Source organism: Cervus elaphus, chromosome 3 (assembly GCF_910594005.1).
Source record: "Cervus elaphus chromosome 3, mCerEla1.1, whole genome shotgun sequence".
Classification (NCBI taxonomy): Eukaryota; Metazoa; Chordata; class Mammalia; order Artiodactyla; family Cervidae; genus Cervus; species Cervus elaphus.
In genome coordinates, this window is record NC_057817.1 from 41,065,949 (window position 1) to 41,081,986 (window position 16,038).

A 16,038-nucleotide genomic window follows, 5' to 3' on the forward strand; every position below is an offset into this window, starting at 1 on the left:
TTTCCCCTATTATAAAGGATCTAAATTTTTTGTTTTTGACCTTATCACTATATGTTATGGATCCTAATGGCTAGAAGAAATAATGTTCAAATAAAGTCTATGATTAAGAACATTTATCTTTATTGTTGTTAGAAATCCATTATTTTCTGTTTGTCATTAAAGATTGTATGTTTTGTTTTTTTTTTAAGATAAGTAAGGTACTAGAACCACATCGTTTTCATTTATATGTGTATAACACAGTTTTTGAGTTCCAAGCACACTGCAATGTTTGTACTGTCTCTCCTTGATTTTTATGAACTCTGAAAGAAAGAGCTGAATTACATTTTTAAAGGACACTTAATGAGCAAAACTAGACACAGGGAAAACTGAAAATTTCCACTTAAATGGAGCACTTCCTTTATAAATATATAACACAGTATATTCTCAAATGGAAATGTTTTAAAATTTTACTGGTTTTTCAGTCATAGCTGTAGTCATAGTGTCTGCTTAAGGGACAAATGGATTATTTTCATTTGATTTCTGACTAGTAGTCTTTGACAGTTCCAAATATAAACATGTCTGATAGTTTCTTTTTTTGGGGGGGTATATTTGAAAATGTAGTCTGATTTTCTTTTTCTTTTTTTTTGGTGTGTGCTGTTCTGTTTATATTTGTATTTTCTCAGTGTACCATGATTCCATGGAAAGAGTAATTTTTAAGAACCTGGAATATGAAAATGTATCAGGTTGATATGAAAAAAAAGCATTTCAAATATTAAGCATGGTACTGATAAATGCACATGGGTGGTACTCTTGGTAGAAAAATAAGACAGGGTAAACATGAGATTTTTATTGTAAGTATTAAATATAAAAATGTAATGTAGCTTTTATAAATTATTACCAGTTAGTGGAGGATGAATATGCAGCACAAATTTAAATTTTAGAACTTCTAAGTCATTATTAATTTAATTTATATATTACATTACATTTATATGTTTATACATTTATGTAGATATTTTGGTATTACATTTATCTAGCATTTCCTTTTTTCTTCAACAGAAATCTTCTTGACCGAGACACATTTTCTAAATCTGATCCAAGTAAGTATTTAACTTGCGTTTGAAATAGTCTATTCAAGAGGAGAATGGGGCAACAGAGGATGTGATGGTGAAATGGCATCACTGACACAATGGACATGAGTTTGAGCAAACTCTGGGTGATGGTGAAAAAAACAGGAAGCTTGGTGTGCTGTGGTTCATGGAGTCACAGAGAATTGGACATGACTTAGCAACTGAACAACAACAACAACTTATTTTAAGTACTTGATTTTGTAGAAAGTTGTATGAAAATTATAATTTTTACTTAAATATTGTCTTAAAGACTAGAAAGCAAGGGGGAATACGGTCTCAGGCCCTGCATTCTTAACTACCTGGGCAGTACTCTGGCTAAAGAGAGGAAATTGCTTAGCATTTTGAGACTAAGAAGAAAATACAACTGACTCCAATGCAGGACAATTCATTTTGAAATTAAAACCTCACTGTAAAGCCATATGATAGAAATTATATTTGAAAGACAGCTGTAATGGGCCATAATTCTAAGTGATCAAGTCACAGAGTAACAAGTTTCCTTTTTTTGTGAATAAAGGAAGTATATAAAGTCATGTATAACCAAGTGAATTATATAGCATCTTGAATGAGCTGAATTTTTTGATTACTAATTATGTATATATTGAAAGCTGGAGATAAATTGTACAATGAAAGCCAACTTTAATTAGAGAACAAGAGAAATAATGTATATATCAAAAAAAGAAGCTGATATCCAGTTGCTCTCCATCTCTTCAAATGTATGAAACTGTGTGGTTTAATGACAGGAGAGAGGTTTTTTCAGTTGATGAAAGAATTCTTGAGATCATCACTGGAGAAAAGGCATTGCAATTTGTGGGTATTAAAAGTTCCCAGGACTCATCAGTAAGTGAATGGGATATTTTTATCCCTTAATCTTTATTCTAGACTCTTAATCTACCTTTTTTGAACCTTCATTTGTGGTTGACAGGATTTCTTGTTTACAAACATTGAGGATAGGAGTTGCTGATATTAAATTTAACATTTGATTTGGTGCAGATTGTCCTTCCTATGATGCTTCTGAGTATTATAACTATCCTAGGAAGAGCATGACCTATGACTGGTAACATACTGAAATACTTCAAAACTGTTTGTGTGTGTGTTAGTTGCTCAGTTGTATCCGACTCTTTGAGACCCCATGGACTATAGACCACCAGGCTCCTCCATCCATGGAATTTTCCAGGCCAGAGAACTGGAGTGGGTTGCCATTCCCTTCAATAGGGGATTTTCCTAACCGAGGAACTGAACCCTGGTCTCCTGCATTGCAGACAGATTCCTTACCAGATGAGCCCCCAGAGAATTCACAAAACTATTTAACCTTAGTTTAAAAAAACATCATCTACATTTGTAGCATAATGTAATTGTAGACGTTAGCAAATAACTATTATATTTTTGTGCTAAGACCTATACATGTTAAGGTCTAAAGACCTGTTATAGTTTTTTTGCTTATTTATAAAAATTTTAATCATGTGATAATTTATTAAAAATTTTCCTGCCAGAGTAAGGTGAGGTATTAAGAACTAATTTTAACATACCTTTTGGACAGCTGAAAAATAAATTGGGTTTGTTCACTTGATATTTATAAAAAATGTTTAGATATATTTATTTTTTTCATCTTTTTGTAGTTTGTGTCTTATATATACAAGGAGTTGGAAATAAAGAATGGAGAGAGGTAAGAATTGGAATTTTTAAAATATGATTTTTATTCTGCAAGACATGGTATAAGTTACAATGTAATCAAGATGATACTTTCCTGTTTTTAGTTATTTTAAGTCATCTTCAACCCAAAGATTGAATTTCTTTTTAATTTTATTTCATTTTAATTTGATGGAAGCAATTTTTGTGTTTTGTTTTTAATAGTCTTCAATGTTTAGCTCATTTATGATCTTTCTGTGAAATAATCTAGCCTTGATTTGTGTTTTGCTCAGTCTTACATAAATTTAGTATGATCCAGTTCTTACACAGTTGAAGTGTGCATTCAGTCTCACTTTTTGAGGTCAACTGCTGATTTTATAAAATATTGCTTTAAAGGATTTTAAGTGTGGTGATTGATATCAATTATCTGCTTTTTGAGAGGTAGTAACTTGTTATTTGAAAATAAAGTAGAAACTCAGTTTCCTATTATTAGATTGGTGCAAAAGTAATTGCAGTTTTGTATTGTTGAAACTGGCCATTTGATATTGGAATACATTCAAAATAAAGAAGGTTATGTCATACATCATTTTAATGGGCATTTCTCTCTCTCTCTTTTTTTTTTTTTTGCTAATGGCTTATTGCTTGGTGTAATATTATTACTTGTTTATTTTATATTTGTTTTAGACTATGTAAATGATGTTAGACAAATTGCAAATTTGGGCAGTTTTCTTATTTGAGTACAAAATGGGTTGTAAAGCAGCTCACAACATCAACAATGCATTTGGCCTGGGAATTATTAACAAATGTACAGTGCAGTGGTGGTTCAAGAAGTTTTGCCAAGGAGGCAAGAGTCTTGAAGTTGAGAAGTGTAATCACTGGCCATCAGAAGTTGAGAACAACCAATTGAGAGCCATCATCGAAGCAGATCCTCTTACAACTAAATGAGAAGTTGCCCAAGAACTTAACATCAACCATTCTATGGTCATTTGGCGTTTGAAGCAAATTGGAAAGGTGAAAAAGCTTGATACATTTATCATGCCTCATGAGCTGACCAGAAATCAAAACAAGCATTTTTGAAGTGACGTCTTATTCTACACAATAATAATGAGGCATTTTTTAACTGGATTGTTATCTGTGACAAAAAGTGGATATTTTCATGACGACTGGCAATGACCAGCTCAGTGGTTGGACAGAGAAGAAGCTCTAAAGCACTTTCCAAAACCAAACTTATACCAAAAAAAACTCATGGTCTGCTGCTGGTCTCATCCACTACAGTTTTCCGAATCCCAGTGAAATAATTACATCTAAGAAGTATGCTCAGCAAATTGATGAAATGCATTAAAAACTATAATGCCTGCAACTGGCACTGGTCAACAGAAAATATCCAATTCTTCTCCATGGCAACACCTGACGGCATGTTGCACAACCAAAGCTTCAAAAGTTGAACAAATTCGGATACAAAATTTTCCCTCATCCACCATATTTGCCTGACCTCTCACCAACCACCACTTCTTCAAGCATCTCTGTAACATTTTGCAGGGAAAACACTTCCACAACCAGCAGGATATGGAAAATTCTTTCCAAAAATTTGTCAAATCCCAAAACACGAATTTTTATGCTACAGGAATAAGCAAACTTATTTCTCATTGGCAAAAATGTGTTGATTGTAATGGTTCCTGTTTTGATTAATAAAGGTATGTTTGAGCCTAGTTAATAATGATTTAAAATTCACAGCCTGAAAGCATAATTACATTTGCACCAACCTAAATACAAATACTTTGTTTAATGGAGTAAAAGCAAGGAGGCAGAATTATACTTTTTCATGGTTAATGATTTTATTATTTTTATTTCATTATAGTTGATGTGTGATATTATATAAGTTACAGGTGTATAATATACTGATTTGCAGATTTTAAAGGTTGTACTCCATTTGTACTTATTATAAAGTATTGACTAAATTCTCTATGTTATATAGAATATCTTTGTAGCTTACTTCATACATAAAGGTTTTTACCTTAGTCCTTAGTCTTAAGGACCTTTTCACCTTAGTCTTGGTCCTCTACCCCTGAATTGCCCCTCCCACTTTCTCTCTCTCCCCATTGGTCACTGCTAGTTTCTTCTTTCTGTCTGTGAATCTTTTTCTTTTTGTTATATTCACTAGTTTGTTGTATTTTTTTATATTCCACATATAAAGTAGCTTATTTCACTTAGCAAAATATTCTCCAAGTCCATTCATGTTGTTGCAAATGTAAAATTTCATCATTTTTATATGGTTAATATGCCATTATATGTATGTGTGGGTGTGTGTATATATATATATATATGTAGAGAAAGAGAGAGAGAGATACAGATATAGATATATCTATATATATCTATACATGTCTTCCAGTTCAAGAACATGGTGTATTTTTCAATCTGTTTCATCTTCAGTTTCTTTCATCAGCATCTTATAGTTTTCTGTGGATAGTATCATTTCAACTATAAACAGTGACAATCTTACTTCTTCCTTACCAATTTAGATTTTTTATTATTTTTTTCCTGTTTAATTGCTGTGGTTAAGATTTCCAATACTGTGTTGAGCAAAACTGGTGAGAGTGGGCAACACTTTCTTGTCCCTGATCTTAGAGGTAATTATGTCAAATTTATACTGTTGAGTATGATATTAGCTATTGGTTTTTCACATATGGCCTTTATTATGTTGTGGTATGTTTCCTCTATGGTCACTTTCTAAAAAGTTCTCATAATTAATGGATATTGAATTTTATCAAAAGCTTTTTACTGCATTTATTGAGATGATCATATGGTTTTTAATCTTCAATTTATTAATGTGGTGTATCACATGATTGATTTGTGGATAATGAAAAATCCTTGCATTCTTGTCATAAATCTCATTGGTCATGGTGTATTGTCCTTTAATTTATCATTAGAGTCAGTTTGCTATTATTCTGTTGAAGATTTTTGATTCTGTTTATCAGTGATATTGGCCTGTACTTTTCTTTCTTTCCTTTTTTTTGTCTAATATTGGTATAAGGGTGATGCTAGGTTCATAGAATGATTTTAGAAATGTTCCTTTCTTTGGAATTTTTAGATATATTTTTAGAAGAATAGGTGTTAACTCTTCTGTAAATGTTTGGTAGAATACACCTCTGATGTCATGTTCCCTTGGACTTATGCTCACTGGGAGTGTTTTAATTACTGATTCAATTTCAGTACTGGTAATTCTTCTGCTCATATTTTCTATTTCTTCTTGGCTCAGTCTTGGGAGAGTATAAGTTTTTAAGTATTTGTCTGTTTTTTCTAAGTTTCTATTTTATTGGCTTTAGCTGTTTGTAGTAGTCTTCTTGTGATATTTTTTAGTAATATGTCTCTGGTATCGGTTGTAACGTTTTCCTTTATTATATCTGATTGTAGTGATTTTATTCTTCTCCCCCCTTTTCTTTTCTTGTTAGGTCAGGCTGAAGGTTTACCAATTTGGTTCATTTTCCCAAAGAACCGACTTTTAGTTTAACTGATTTTTTTCTATGGTTTTTTATACTCTATGTAATTTATTTCTGCTTTGATCTATGCTTTCTCTCAATAATTTTGAGTTTTATTCGTTCTTACTCCAAGTTCTTTAGGTGCAAGTTTAAATTGTTTATTTGAACTTATTGTTAAATCCTGATGTAAGCTTGCATTGCTATAGACTTCTCTCTTAGAACTGCTTTTACTGTGTCCTGTAGGTTTTGGATCATCATGTTTTGTGTTCATTTGTCTCTCTTTTTTTTATTTCCTCTTTGACTACTTCAGTGATCTGTTGGTTGTTTAGTAGCATATTGTTTAGCATCCATGTGTTTGTGGTTTTTTGCAGTTCTTTTCTTGTAGCTGATTTCTAGTCTCAATCATTGTGGTTGGAAAGATTTTTTATATTATTTCAATTTTCTTAAATTTCATATGGTTTGCTTTGTGGCCTACTATGTGATCTGTCTGAGAGAATGCTCCATGTGCACTTAAAAAGGATGTATATTCTGTTGCTTTCAGGTGGAATATCATATATATAAATAAATGTGTGTGTATATATATATATACTTCATCTGATCTAATGTGTCATTTAAGGCAAGTGTTTCCTTATTAATTTTACATATGGATGATCTGTCCATTGATATAAATGGAGTTTAAAGTCCCTTACTATTGTGTTACTGCTGCCAACTTCCTCTTCTGTGTCTGTTAACATTTGCCTTATGTAATTTATTAATAGGTTCAGCATATATACTTATTTGCTGTTATACCTATATACTTATTTGCTGTTATTGTCTGTTTATATATACTTAGAGTTGTTATATCCTCTTGGATCTATTGCTTCATCATTATGTAGTGTCTCTCTTTGTCTATTGTACCAGTAATTATTTTATAGTCTATTTTACTAAGTATTACTAACTCTTTGTTGAAAGGTTCCAATTTCTCATTATTCTTCTGAATTCTGTGACCATCTTTACCATTACTACCTGAACTCTTTCTTGAGTAGATTGCCTATCTCCATCTCACTTAGTTCTTCTGGAGTTTAGCTTTACTTTTGTTCCTTCATCTCATACATATTCCTCTATTGCCTCAGTTTTCCTAAGGAGCTATTTGTATTTTCATGTTCTTAAAGTTCTGTTATGTTTCCTGACCTTAGAGAAGAGGCCTTATGTTGCTGCTGTTGTTGTTGTTGAGTTGCTAAGTTGTGTCCAACCCCATGGAGTGCAGCACTCCAGGCTCCCCTGTCCTTCACTGTCTCCTGGAGTTTGCTCAAGCTCATGTCCATTGAGTCAGTGATGCTATCCAACCATCTCAACCTCTGTGGCCCCCTTCTCCTCCTGTCCTCAATCTTTACCAGCATCATGGACTTTTCCAATGAGTCGGCTGTTCGCATCAAGTGGCCTGAGTATTGGAGCGTCAGCTTCAGCATCAGTTCTTCCAATGAATATTCAGGGTTGATTTCCTTTAAGACTGACTGGTTTGATCTCCTTGCTGTCCAAGGGGCTCTGAAGAGTCTTCTCCAGTACCACACTTTGAAAGTGTCAGTTCGTTAGCACTCTGTCTTTTTTATGGTCTAGCTCTGACATCTATACATAACTACTAGAAAAACCATAGGTTTGACTATATAGACCTTTGTCACCAAAGTAATGTCTCTGCTTTTTAATACACTGTCTAGGTTTGTCATAGCTTTTCTTCCAAGGAGCAAGCGTCCTTTAATTTTGTGGCTGCAGTCACCATCTGCGTTGATTTTGGAGCCCAAGAAAATAAAATCTGTCCCTGTTTCCACTTTTTCCACTTCTATTTCCCATGAAGTGATGGGACTGGAGGCCATGATCTTAGGTTTTGTAATATTGAGATTTAAACCAGCTTTTTCCCCTACTCTTCTTGCACCTTATCAAGAGGCTTTTAGTTCCTCTTCAATTTCTGCCATTAGAGTGGTATCATCTGCATATCTGGGGTTGTTGATATTTCTCCCAGCAATCTTGATTCTGCCTTGGGATTCATCCAGCCCAGCATTTTACATGATGTACTCTGCATATAAGTTAAATAAGAGGGTGACAACATACAGCCTTTTTTTGTATTCCTTTCCCAGTTTTGAACCAGTCCATTGTTCAATGTCTGGCTTAACTCTTGCTTCTTGACTGCATACAGCTTGCTCAGGAGACAGGTAAGGAGGTCTACCATCTTGAAGGTCCTATCTTTTTAGGAGATTTTCAGTTTGTTGTGATCCACACAGTAAAAGTGTTTAATGTAGTCAGTGAACAGAAGTAGGTGTTTCTCTGAAACTGCTTAGCTTTCTCAATAATTCACCAGATGTTAGCAGTTTGATCTCTGCTTCCTCTGCCTTTTCTAAACCCAGCTTGTACATCTGGAAATTCTTGTTTAATGTGTTGCTGAAGCTTAACTTGAAGGGTTTTGAGCATTACATTGCCAGCATGTGAAATGAGCACAATTGCACAATAGTTTGAACATTCTTTGGCATTGCCTTTCTTTAGACTGGGATGAAAACACCTTTTCCTGTGGCCACCACTGAGTTTTCTGAATTTGCTGACATATTCAATGTAATATTTTAACTGGATCATATTTTAGGCCTTAAGTAGCAGATGTCATCTTTCCCCCAGCAGCACATTCCTTTTTTGTCATCCAACATGTTTGCTTTAGGGGTTTCCTCTAAGAGAGCTATGTGCATCTTTTTTTGGTTAACTGACTATGTGTGACCCCATGGACTGCAGCACTCCAGGCTTCCCTATCCATCAACAATTCCTGGAGCTTGTTGAAACTCACATTCATCAAGTTGGTGATGCCATCAAAACAACTCACCCTCTGTCATCCCCCTCTCCTGCCTTAAATCTTTCCCAGCATCAGGGTCTTTTCTAATGAGTCAGTTCTTTGCATCAGGTGGCCAAAGTACTGGAGATTCAGCTTCAGCATCAGTCATTCCAATAAATATTCAGGACTGTTTCCTTTAGGATTGACTGGTTGGATCTCCTTGTAGTCCAAGGGACTCTCAAGGGTCTTCTCTAACACAGCAGTTCAAAAGAATCAGTTCTCCAGCACTCAACTTTTTTTATGGTCCAACTCTGACATCCATACACAATTCCTGGAAAAAACATAACTTTGACTAGATGGACCTTTGTTGGCAAAGTAATGTCTCTGCTTTTTAATAAGCTGTCTAGGTTGGTCATCGCTTTTCTTCCAAGGAGCAAGTGTCTTTTACTTTCATGGCTGCAGTCACCATCGGCAGTGATTTTGGAGCCCAAGAAAACAAAAGTCTGTCATTGTTTCCCCGTCTATTTGCCATGAAGTGATTTTTCCAGTAGTCATGTTTGGATGTGAGAGTTGGACTACAAAGAATGTTGAGCTCCGAAGAATTGATGCTTTTGAACTGTGGTGTTGGAGAAGACTCTTGAGAGTTCCTTGGACTGCAAGGAGATCCAACCGGTCCATCCTAAAGGAGATCGATCCTGAGTATTTATTGGAAAGACTGATGCTGAAGCTGAAACTCCTATACTCTGGCCACCTGATGTGAAGAACTGACTCATTGGAAAAGCCCCTGATGCTGGGAAAGATTGAAGGCAGGAGGAGAAGGGGATGACAGAGGATGAGATGGTTGGGTGGCATCACCCACTCGATGAACATGAGTTTGAGTAAGCTCCAAGAGTTGGTGATGGGCAGGGAAGCCTAATGTGCTGCAGTTCATGGGGTCGCAAAGAGTCGGACATGACTGAGCGACTGAACTGAACTGATGGAACCAGATGCCATGATCTTTGTTTTTGAATGTTGAGTTTTAAGCCAGCTTTTTCACTCTCTTCTTTCACTTTCAAGAAGCTCTTTAGTTCCTCTTCACTTCCTGCCATAAGGGCGGTGTCACCTGCATTTGTGATGTTATTGATTTTTCTCCTGGCAATCTTTATTCCAGCTTGTGCTTCATCCAGCCCAGCATTTCACATAATGTACTCTGCATATAAGTTAAATAAGCAGGGAGACAGTATACAGTCAAAGGCGTTGGCGTAGTAAATAAAGTAGAAGTAGGTGTTTTTCTGGAATTCTCTTCCTTTTTTTTATGATCCAACAGATGTTGGCAATTTGGTCTCTGGTTCCTTTGCCTTTTCTAAATCCATCTTGTACATCTGGAAGTTCTCAGGTCACATACTGTTGAAGCCTAGCTTGCAGAATTTTGAGCATTACTTTGCTAGCGTGTCAGACGAATGCAATTGTGGTACCTTGAACATTCTTTGGCGTTATCTTTCTTTTGGATTGGAATGAAGACTACCCTTTTCCAGTCTTTGGCCACTGCTGCATTTTCTAAATTTGCTGGCATATTGAGTGTAGCACTTCCACTGCGTTATCTTTTAGGATTTGAAATAGCTCAGCTGGAATTCCATCACCTCCACTAGCTTTGTTCGTAGTTATGTTTTCAAAAGCCCACTTGATTTCACACCAGGTTTTCTGGATCTAGATGAGTGATCGCACCATTGTGGTAATCTGGGTCATTAAGATCTTTTTTGTATATTTCTTCTGTGTATTCTTGCCACCTCTTCTTAATATCTTCTGCTTCTGTTAGATCCATTAGATCTATACCATATCTATCCATTATTATGCCTGTCTTTACATGAAATTTTTCCTTGGTATCTCTAATTTTCTTGAAGAGATCTCTAGTCTTTCCCATTCTGTTGTTTTCCTTTATTTGTTTGCATTGATCACTTAGGAAGGCTTTCTTATCTCTCCTTGCTATTCTTTGGAACTCTGCATTCAGATGGATATATCTTTCCTTTTCTCCTTTGCCTTTCACTTGTCTTCTTTTCTTAGCTATTTGCAAGGCCTCCTCTGACAACCATTTTGTCTTTTTGCATTTCTTCTCTTTGGGGATTGTTTTGATCATCACTTCCTGTACAATGTTTTGAACCTCTCTCCATAGTTCTTCAGATACTCTATCTATCAGATCTAATTCCTTGAATCTATTTGTCACTTCCACAGTATAATCAAATTGAATTTACTTATCTTCCACTTACTATATGCCTGACATATAGTAAGACACTATATGATTAAGGCTACAGTGGTTCTCTAAGAGATCAAAATACCTTTTTAAGAGTAAAAAACTGGTAAGTGGCTGGTAAGTAAACTGCTACATTATAATATTCTGTAAAGTTTATTGCAGAAGACCAACTGTAGATGGGAAAATTACCAGTGGGATTTATTTGGCTTCAAACCTAATACAATGCGGTGGTATTACATAGCTATTAAAAAAGCTAATGGAATTGGAGAATTTATTGAGGAATATGCAATACTGACATTAAGGAAGATAATGCTGTTATGCTGAACTGTAGGAAGCTGTCATTATTGTAGCTCAAAAATTGTTGAGTGTTTGCAATTTAGTGTGATTTCAATTAAATACTCTTGAATTTTGCTCTGGTAGAAGCAAATCTGGAGTGTTTGTTTTCATTTCTCCATTTGAGATTATTGAATGCCAACTATATATTTGAGGAGGGCTACCATCTTGAATAAAGTGATAGATGCTATATCACATGAATGAAGGAATGTTTAACCTAAAAAATGAAAAGTCTCTGCATAGTCAAGATAACTGTCTTCAAATTCATAAAACATTTTGCTCTAGACATGGGGGAACAGTTATTTGGTGTTGAGACAAGAAAGCAGAAAATAAAATATAGGCTCAAAGGATGAAGAGACAAAGAGGCATTATTTTGTTCACTGCAGGGAAGACATTTGTAACATTTAGAGTATCATGGTAGAATGGATTTCCTTGAGCAGGATTCTGGAGCTGGAACTATAGGGAGTGCCCTGTGTTCAGTCTGGGGTTGGACTAACTCATCAGGAAAAAACAATTGAACTTGTTTAGTTCTATTTACTTGCAAGTCTGATATTATGATGCTATAGAAGTCATAATTTTGTATTCTTATTATCAATTTTCTCATTATCTTTTAAGTATTGAACATTATTTTACAGAATAATAGCAAGAACCATCCTTTTCTGATCTTGTGTTTGTGCTAAGTCCCTTCAGTTAGTGTTCGACTCTTTGTGACCCTATGGACTATAGACTGTCAGGCTCCTCTGTCCATGGGATTCTCTAGGCAAAAATACTGGAGTGGGTTGCCATGCCCTCCTCCAGGGGAGTCTTCCCAACCCAGGGACTGAACCTGCATCTCTTGTCTCCTGCATTGGGAGGCTGGTTCTTTACCACTAGTGCCTCCTGAGAAGTCCCATTTTGATCTTAAAACATTTATTTCTCTCATGAAGGAATTATTTAAAACACAAAGTAAACAGCTAGAATTTAGAGGGGATGAAGTTGAACAAAGAAGTGAAATAACTATAGATGTTCTTCTACTTCAAAATTTTTCTGACATCTGAGCCAGAGGACTTTCTGCATCCATCAGTGACTTCCTCCTTATGTGTCACAGGAAGAGTTCAACATGTGTTACAAAATCCATTACATTTTAAGACCATTTCCAATAGCTGCTACCATAAATGAAGAAATCCATTTATTCAAGGTTATTTATGGAGAATTAATCACACAAAAAACCACTCTAATAATTCAGTTCAGTTCAGTTGCTCAGTCGTGTCCGACTCTTTGCAACCCCAACACACCAGGCCTCCCTGTCCATCACCAACTCTCGCAGGTCACTGAAACTCATGTCCATTGAGTCAGTGATGCCATCCAACCATCTCATCCTCTGTCGTCCCCTTCTCCTCCTGCCCTCAATCTTTCCGAAAATCAGGGTCTTTTCCAGTGAGTCAGCTCTTCGCATCAGGTGGCTAAAGTATTGGAGTTTCAGCTTCAACATCAGTCCTTCCAGTGAACACCCAGGACTGATCTCTTTTAGAATGGACCGGATGGATACCCTTGCAGTCCAAGGGGCTCTCAAGAGTCTTCTCCAACACCACAATTCAAAAGCATCAATTCTTCTGCACTCAGCTTTCTTTATAGTCCAACTCTCACATCCATACATGACCACTGGAAAAACCATAGCCTTGACTAGACGGACCTTTGTTGGCAAAGTAAAGTCTCTGCTTTTTAATATGCTGTCTAGGTTGGTCATAACTTTCCTTCCAAGGAGTAAGCATCTTTTAATTTCATGGCTGCAATCAAAATCTGCAGGGATTTTGGAACCCAGAGAAATAAAACCAGCCACCATTTCCACTGTTTCTCCATCTATTTGCCATGAAGTGATAGGACTGGATGCCATGATCTTAGTTTTCTGAATGTTGAGCTTTAAGCCAACTTTTTCACTCTCCTCTTTCATTTTCATCAAGAGGGAAGCTCTATAGTTCTTCTTCACTTTCTGCCATAAAGGGTTGTCATCTGCGTATCTGAGGTTATTGATATTTCTCCCAGCAATCTTGATTCCATCTTGTACTTCCTCCAGCCCAGCATTTCTCACGATGTACTCTACATATAAGTTAAATAAGCAGGGTGACAACATACAGCCTTGACGTACTCCTTTTCCTATTTGGAACCAGTCTATTGTTCCATGTCCAGTTCTAACTGTTGCTTCCTGATCTGCATACAGGTTTCTCAAGAGGCAAGTCAGGAGGTCTGGTAGTCCCATCACTTGAAGAATTTTCCACAGTTTATTGTGATCCACACAGTCAAAGGGTTTGGCATAGTCAATAAAGCAGAAATAGATGTTTTTCTGGAACTCTTGCTTTTTCCATAATCCAGCAGATGTTGGCAATTTGATCTCTGGTTCCTCTCCCTTTTCTAAAACCAGCTTGAACATCTAGAAATTCACGGTTCACGTATTGCTGAAGCCTGGCTTGGAGAATTTTAAGCTTCACTTTAATAGTGTGTGAGATGAGTGCAATTGTGTGGTAGTTTGAGCATTCTTTGGCATTGCCTTTCTTTGGGATTGGAATGAAAACTGACCTTTTCCAGTCCTGTGGCCACTGCTGAGTTTTCCAAATTTGCTGGCATATTGAGTGTAGCACTTTCACAGCATCATCTTTCAGGATTTGAAATAGCTCAACTGGAATTCCATCACCTCCACTAGCTTTGTTCGTAGTGATGCTTCCTAAGGCCCACCTGACTTCACATTCCAGGATGTCTGGCTCTAGGTGAGTGATTATACCATCGTGATTATCTGGGTCATGAAGATCTTTTTCGTAATAATTAATACTTATTATTATTCTAATAATTACTCTCAGTATATTTGGAATTAGACAAGTAAAATAATATTATAGATACTTGGTTAAATAATTTAAAATATCCATTTATCAATTTGACTTGTTTCTATTTTGTGCCTATCATACAGCTGTTGTGTTGGAAAGAAATTTAAATAGATAGCATTTTTATCTCAAGAGCATATAGTATATTTGAAGAGCTTTACCAGCAATTTCAGTATGTCTATAGCATCCATTTACTGATTTAGGTATCAATGTTGCTGCTGCTGCTAAGTCGCTTCACTCGTGTCCGACTCTGTGCAACTCCATAGACGGCAGCCCACCAGGCTCCGCCGTCCCTGGGATTCTCCAGGCAAGAACACTGGAGTGGGTTGCCATTTTCTTCTCCCAATGCATGAAAGTGAAAAGTGAAAGTGAAGTCACTCAGTCGTGTACGACTCTTTGCAACCCCATGGACTGCAGTCTACCACGCTCCTCTGTCCAAGGGATTCTCCAGGCAAGAGTACTGGAGTGGGTTGCCATTGCCTTCTCCATAGGTATCAATACTATGTCAGTAATATAGTGGTCATGTTTTGCTTTGAATTTAGATGTATCCTGGAAAATTATGTATTAACTAGCCACATGATTTTATTTTCTGTGATGAATTACTTTTATATAATAAGGAGAAAAAAAGAAAAAATGATCTTAAAATATGTGGAGACAAATGCTTCAAATAAAGTTGTAAAATTACTTAAAATTAATCTGTAGTTGAAATCTGCAAATTAAAAATTATATCTTACACTATTGCAATTACCTGCATATCTTCAATAAATTCTAATGATTATGAGTTATTCAAGTAATTGATCTTTTAAAACTAAAATGTTATTTCAGTGAATAATAATTTTGGAGCTAGAAATGATGAAGTGACATGGATTTTAAAAATATGCAAACTCTTAGTGGCGAATGGAAATAGCAAAATAATATCTCTAAAGATGCACACATATTTGGTTTTGAGAGTTTCTGAAAATGTTAGGATTAACTTCTTTGAGTTAAATTTGAGTCATCTATAGGTCATGTATTTTGTGAATTCTTTTAAACATTTAAAATTATAGAGTTGGTTCCCAATTCCCTAGGTTAGTGTGTAGTGAAGCAACCTGAAGTTGTTTATAACACACTTTGTGAGTGTACTTTAGAGGCAAAATCTACTGCCAAATGCTGATTACTGAATTTTGACATTGCCTCTGTTCTGCACCATTCTATTGACATTGAGCTGTTTTAATATTTATTCATGTCCATGCTGAATAATATATGTATAATATGTAAGCACACACATGTTCAGATAGGATTAGAAACTTATTCATAGCTCACCTTAAGTGTTACTTTACCCATTAGTCTTTTCTAACCTTCACAACTAGAATTTCATCCTTTCACCTTTATGAAATACCATAACTTAAATAACTTCCTTTTGGTCCTTGTCACCTTCTACTTTATATCATTCAACAAATATCAAAGACTTCTTTTGAACTTATTTTCCCTTATGTCTTCACTTCACTTCTTAATTCAGCGCTGTTTAAAGGTCAAGCTTCTCTGCCACAGCATTTAGGATACGGTTTTTGTTCTTAGAAGATGCTCAGTTAAGATTTGTTAAAAGGATGAATTTGAGGATACCTTCAAATATGGGCCAGCACTTAACAAC

At 35.6% G+C, this 16,038-nt stretch overlaps 1 protein-coding gene across 1 annotated transcript in view; it reads left to right on the top strand.

The window, feature by feature from the left end:
• The window catches only part of CPNE8 (copine 8), a 260,899-nt gene that overhangs the window by 35,993 nt on the left and 208,868 nt on the right, over nt 1-16,038 (top strand). Inside the window, exons 2-3 of the mRNA XM_043887094.1 lie at nt 1,036-1,076; nt 2,723-2,769. Of these exons, the coding sequence (XP_043743029.1) occupies nt 1,036-1,076; nt 2,723-2,769 (88 nt within the window). The remainder of the gene's footprint in view (nt 1-1,035; nt 1,077-2,722; nt 2,770-16,038) is intronic.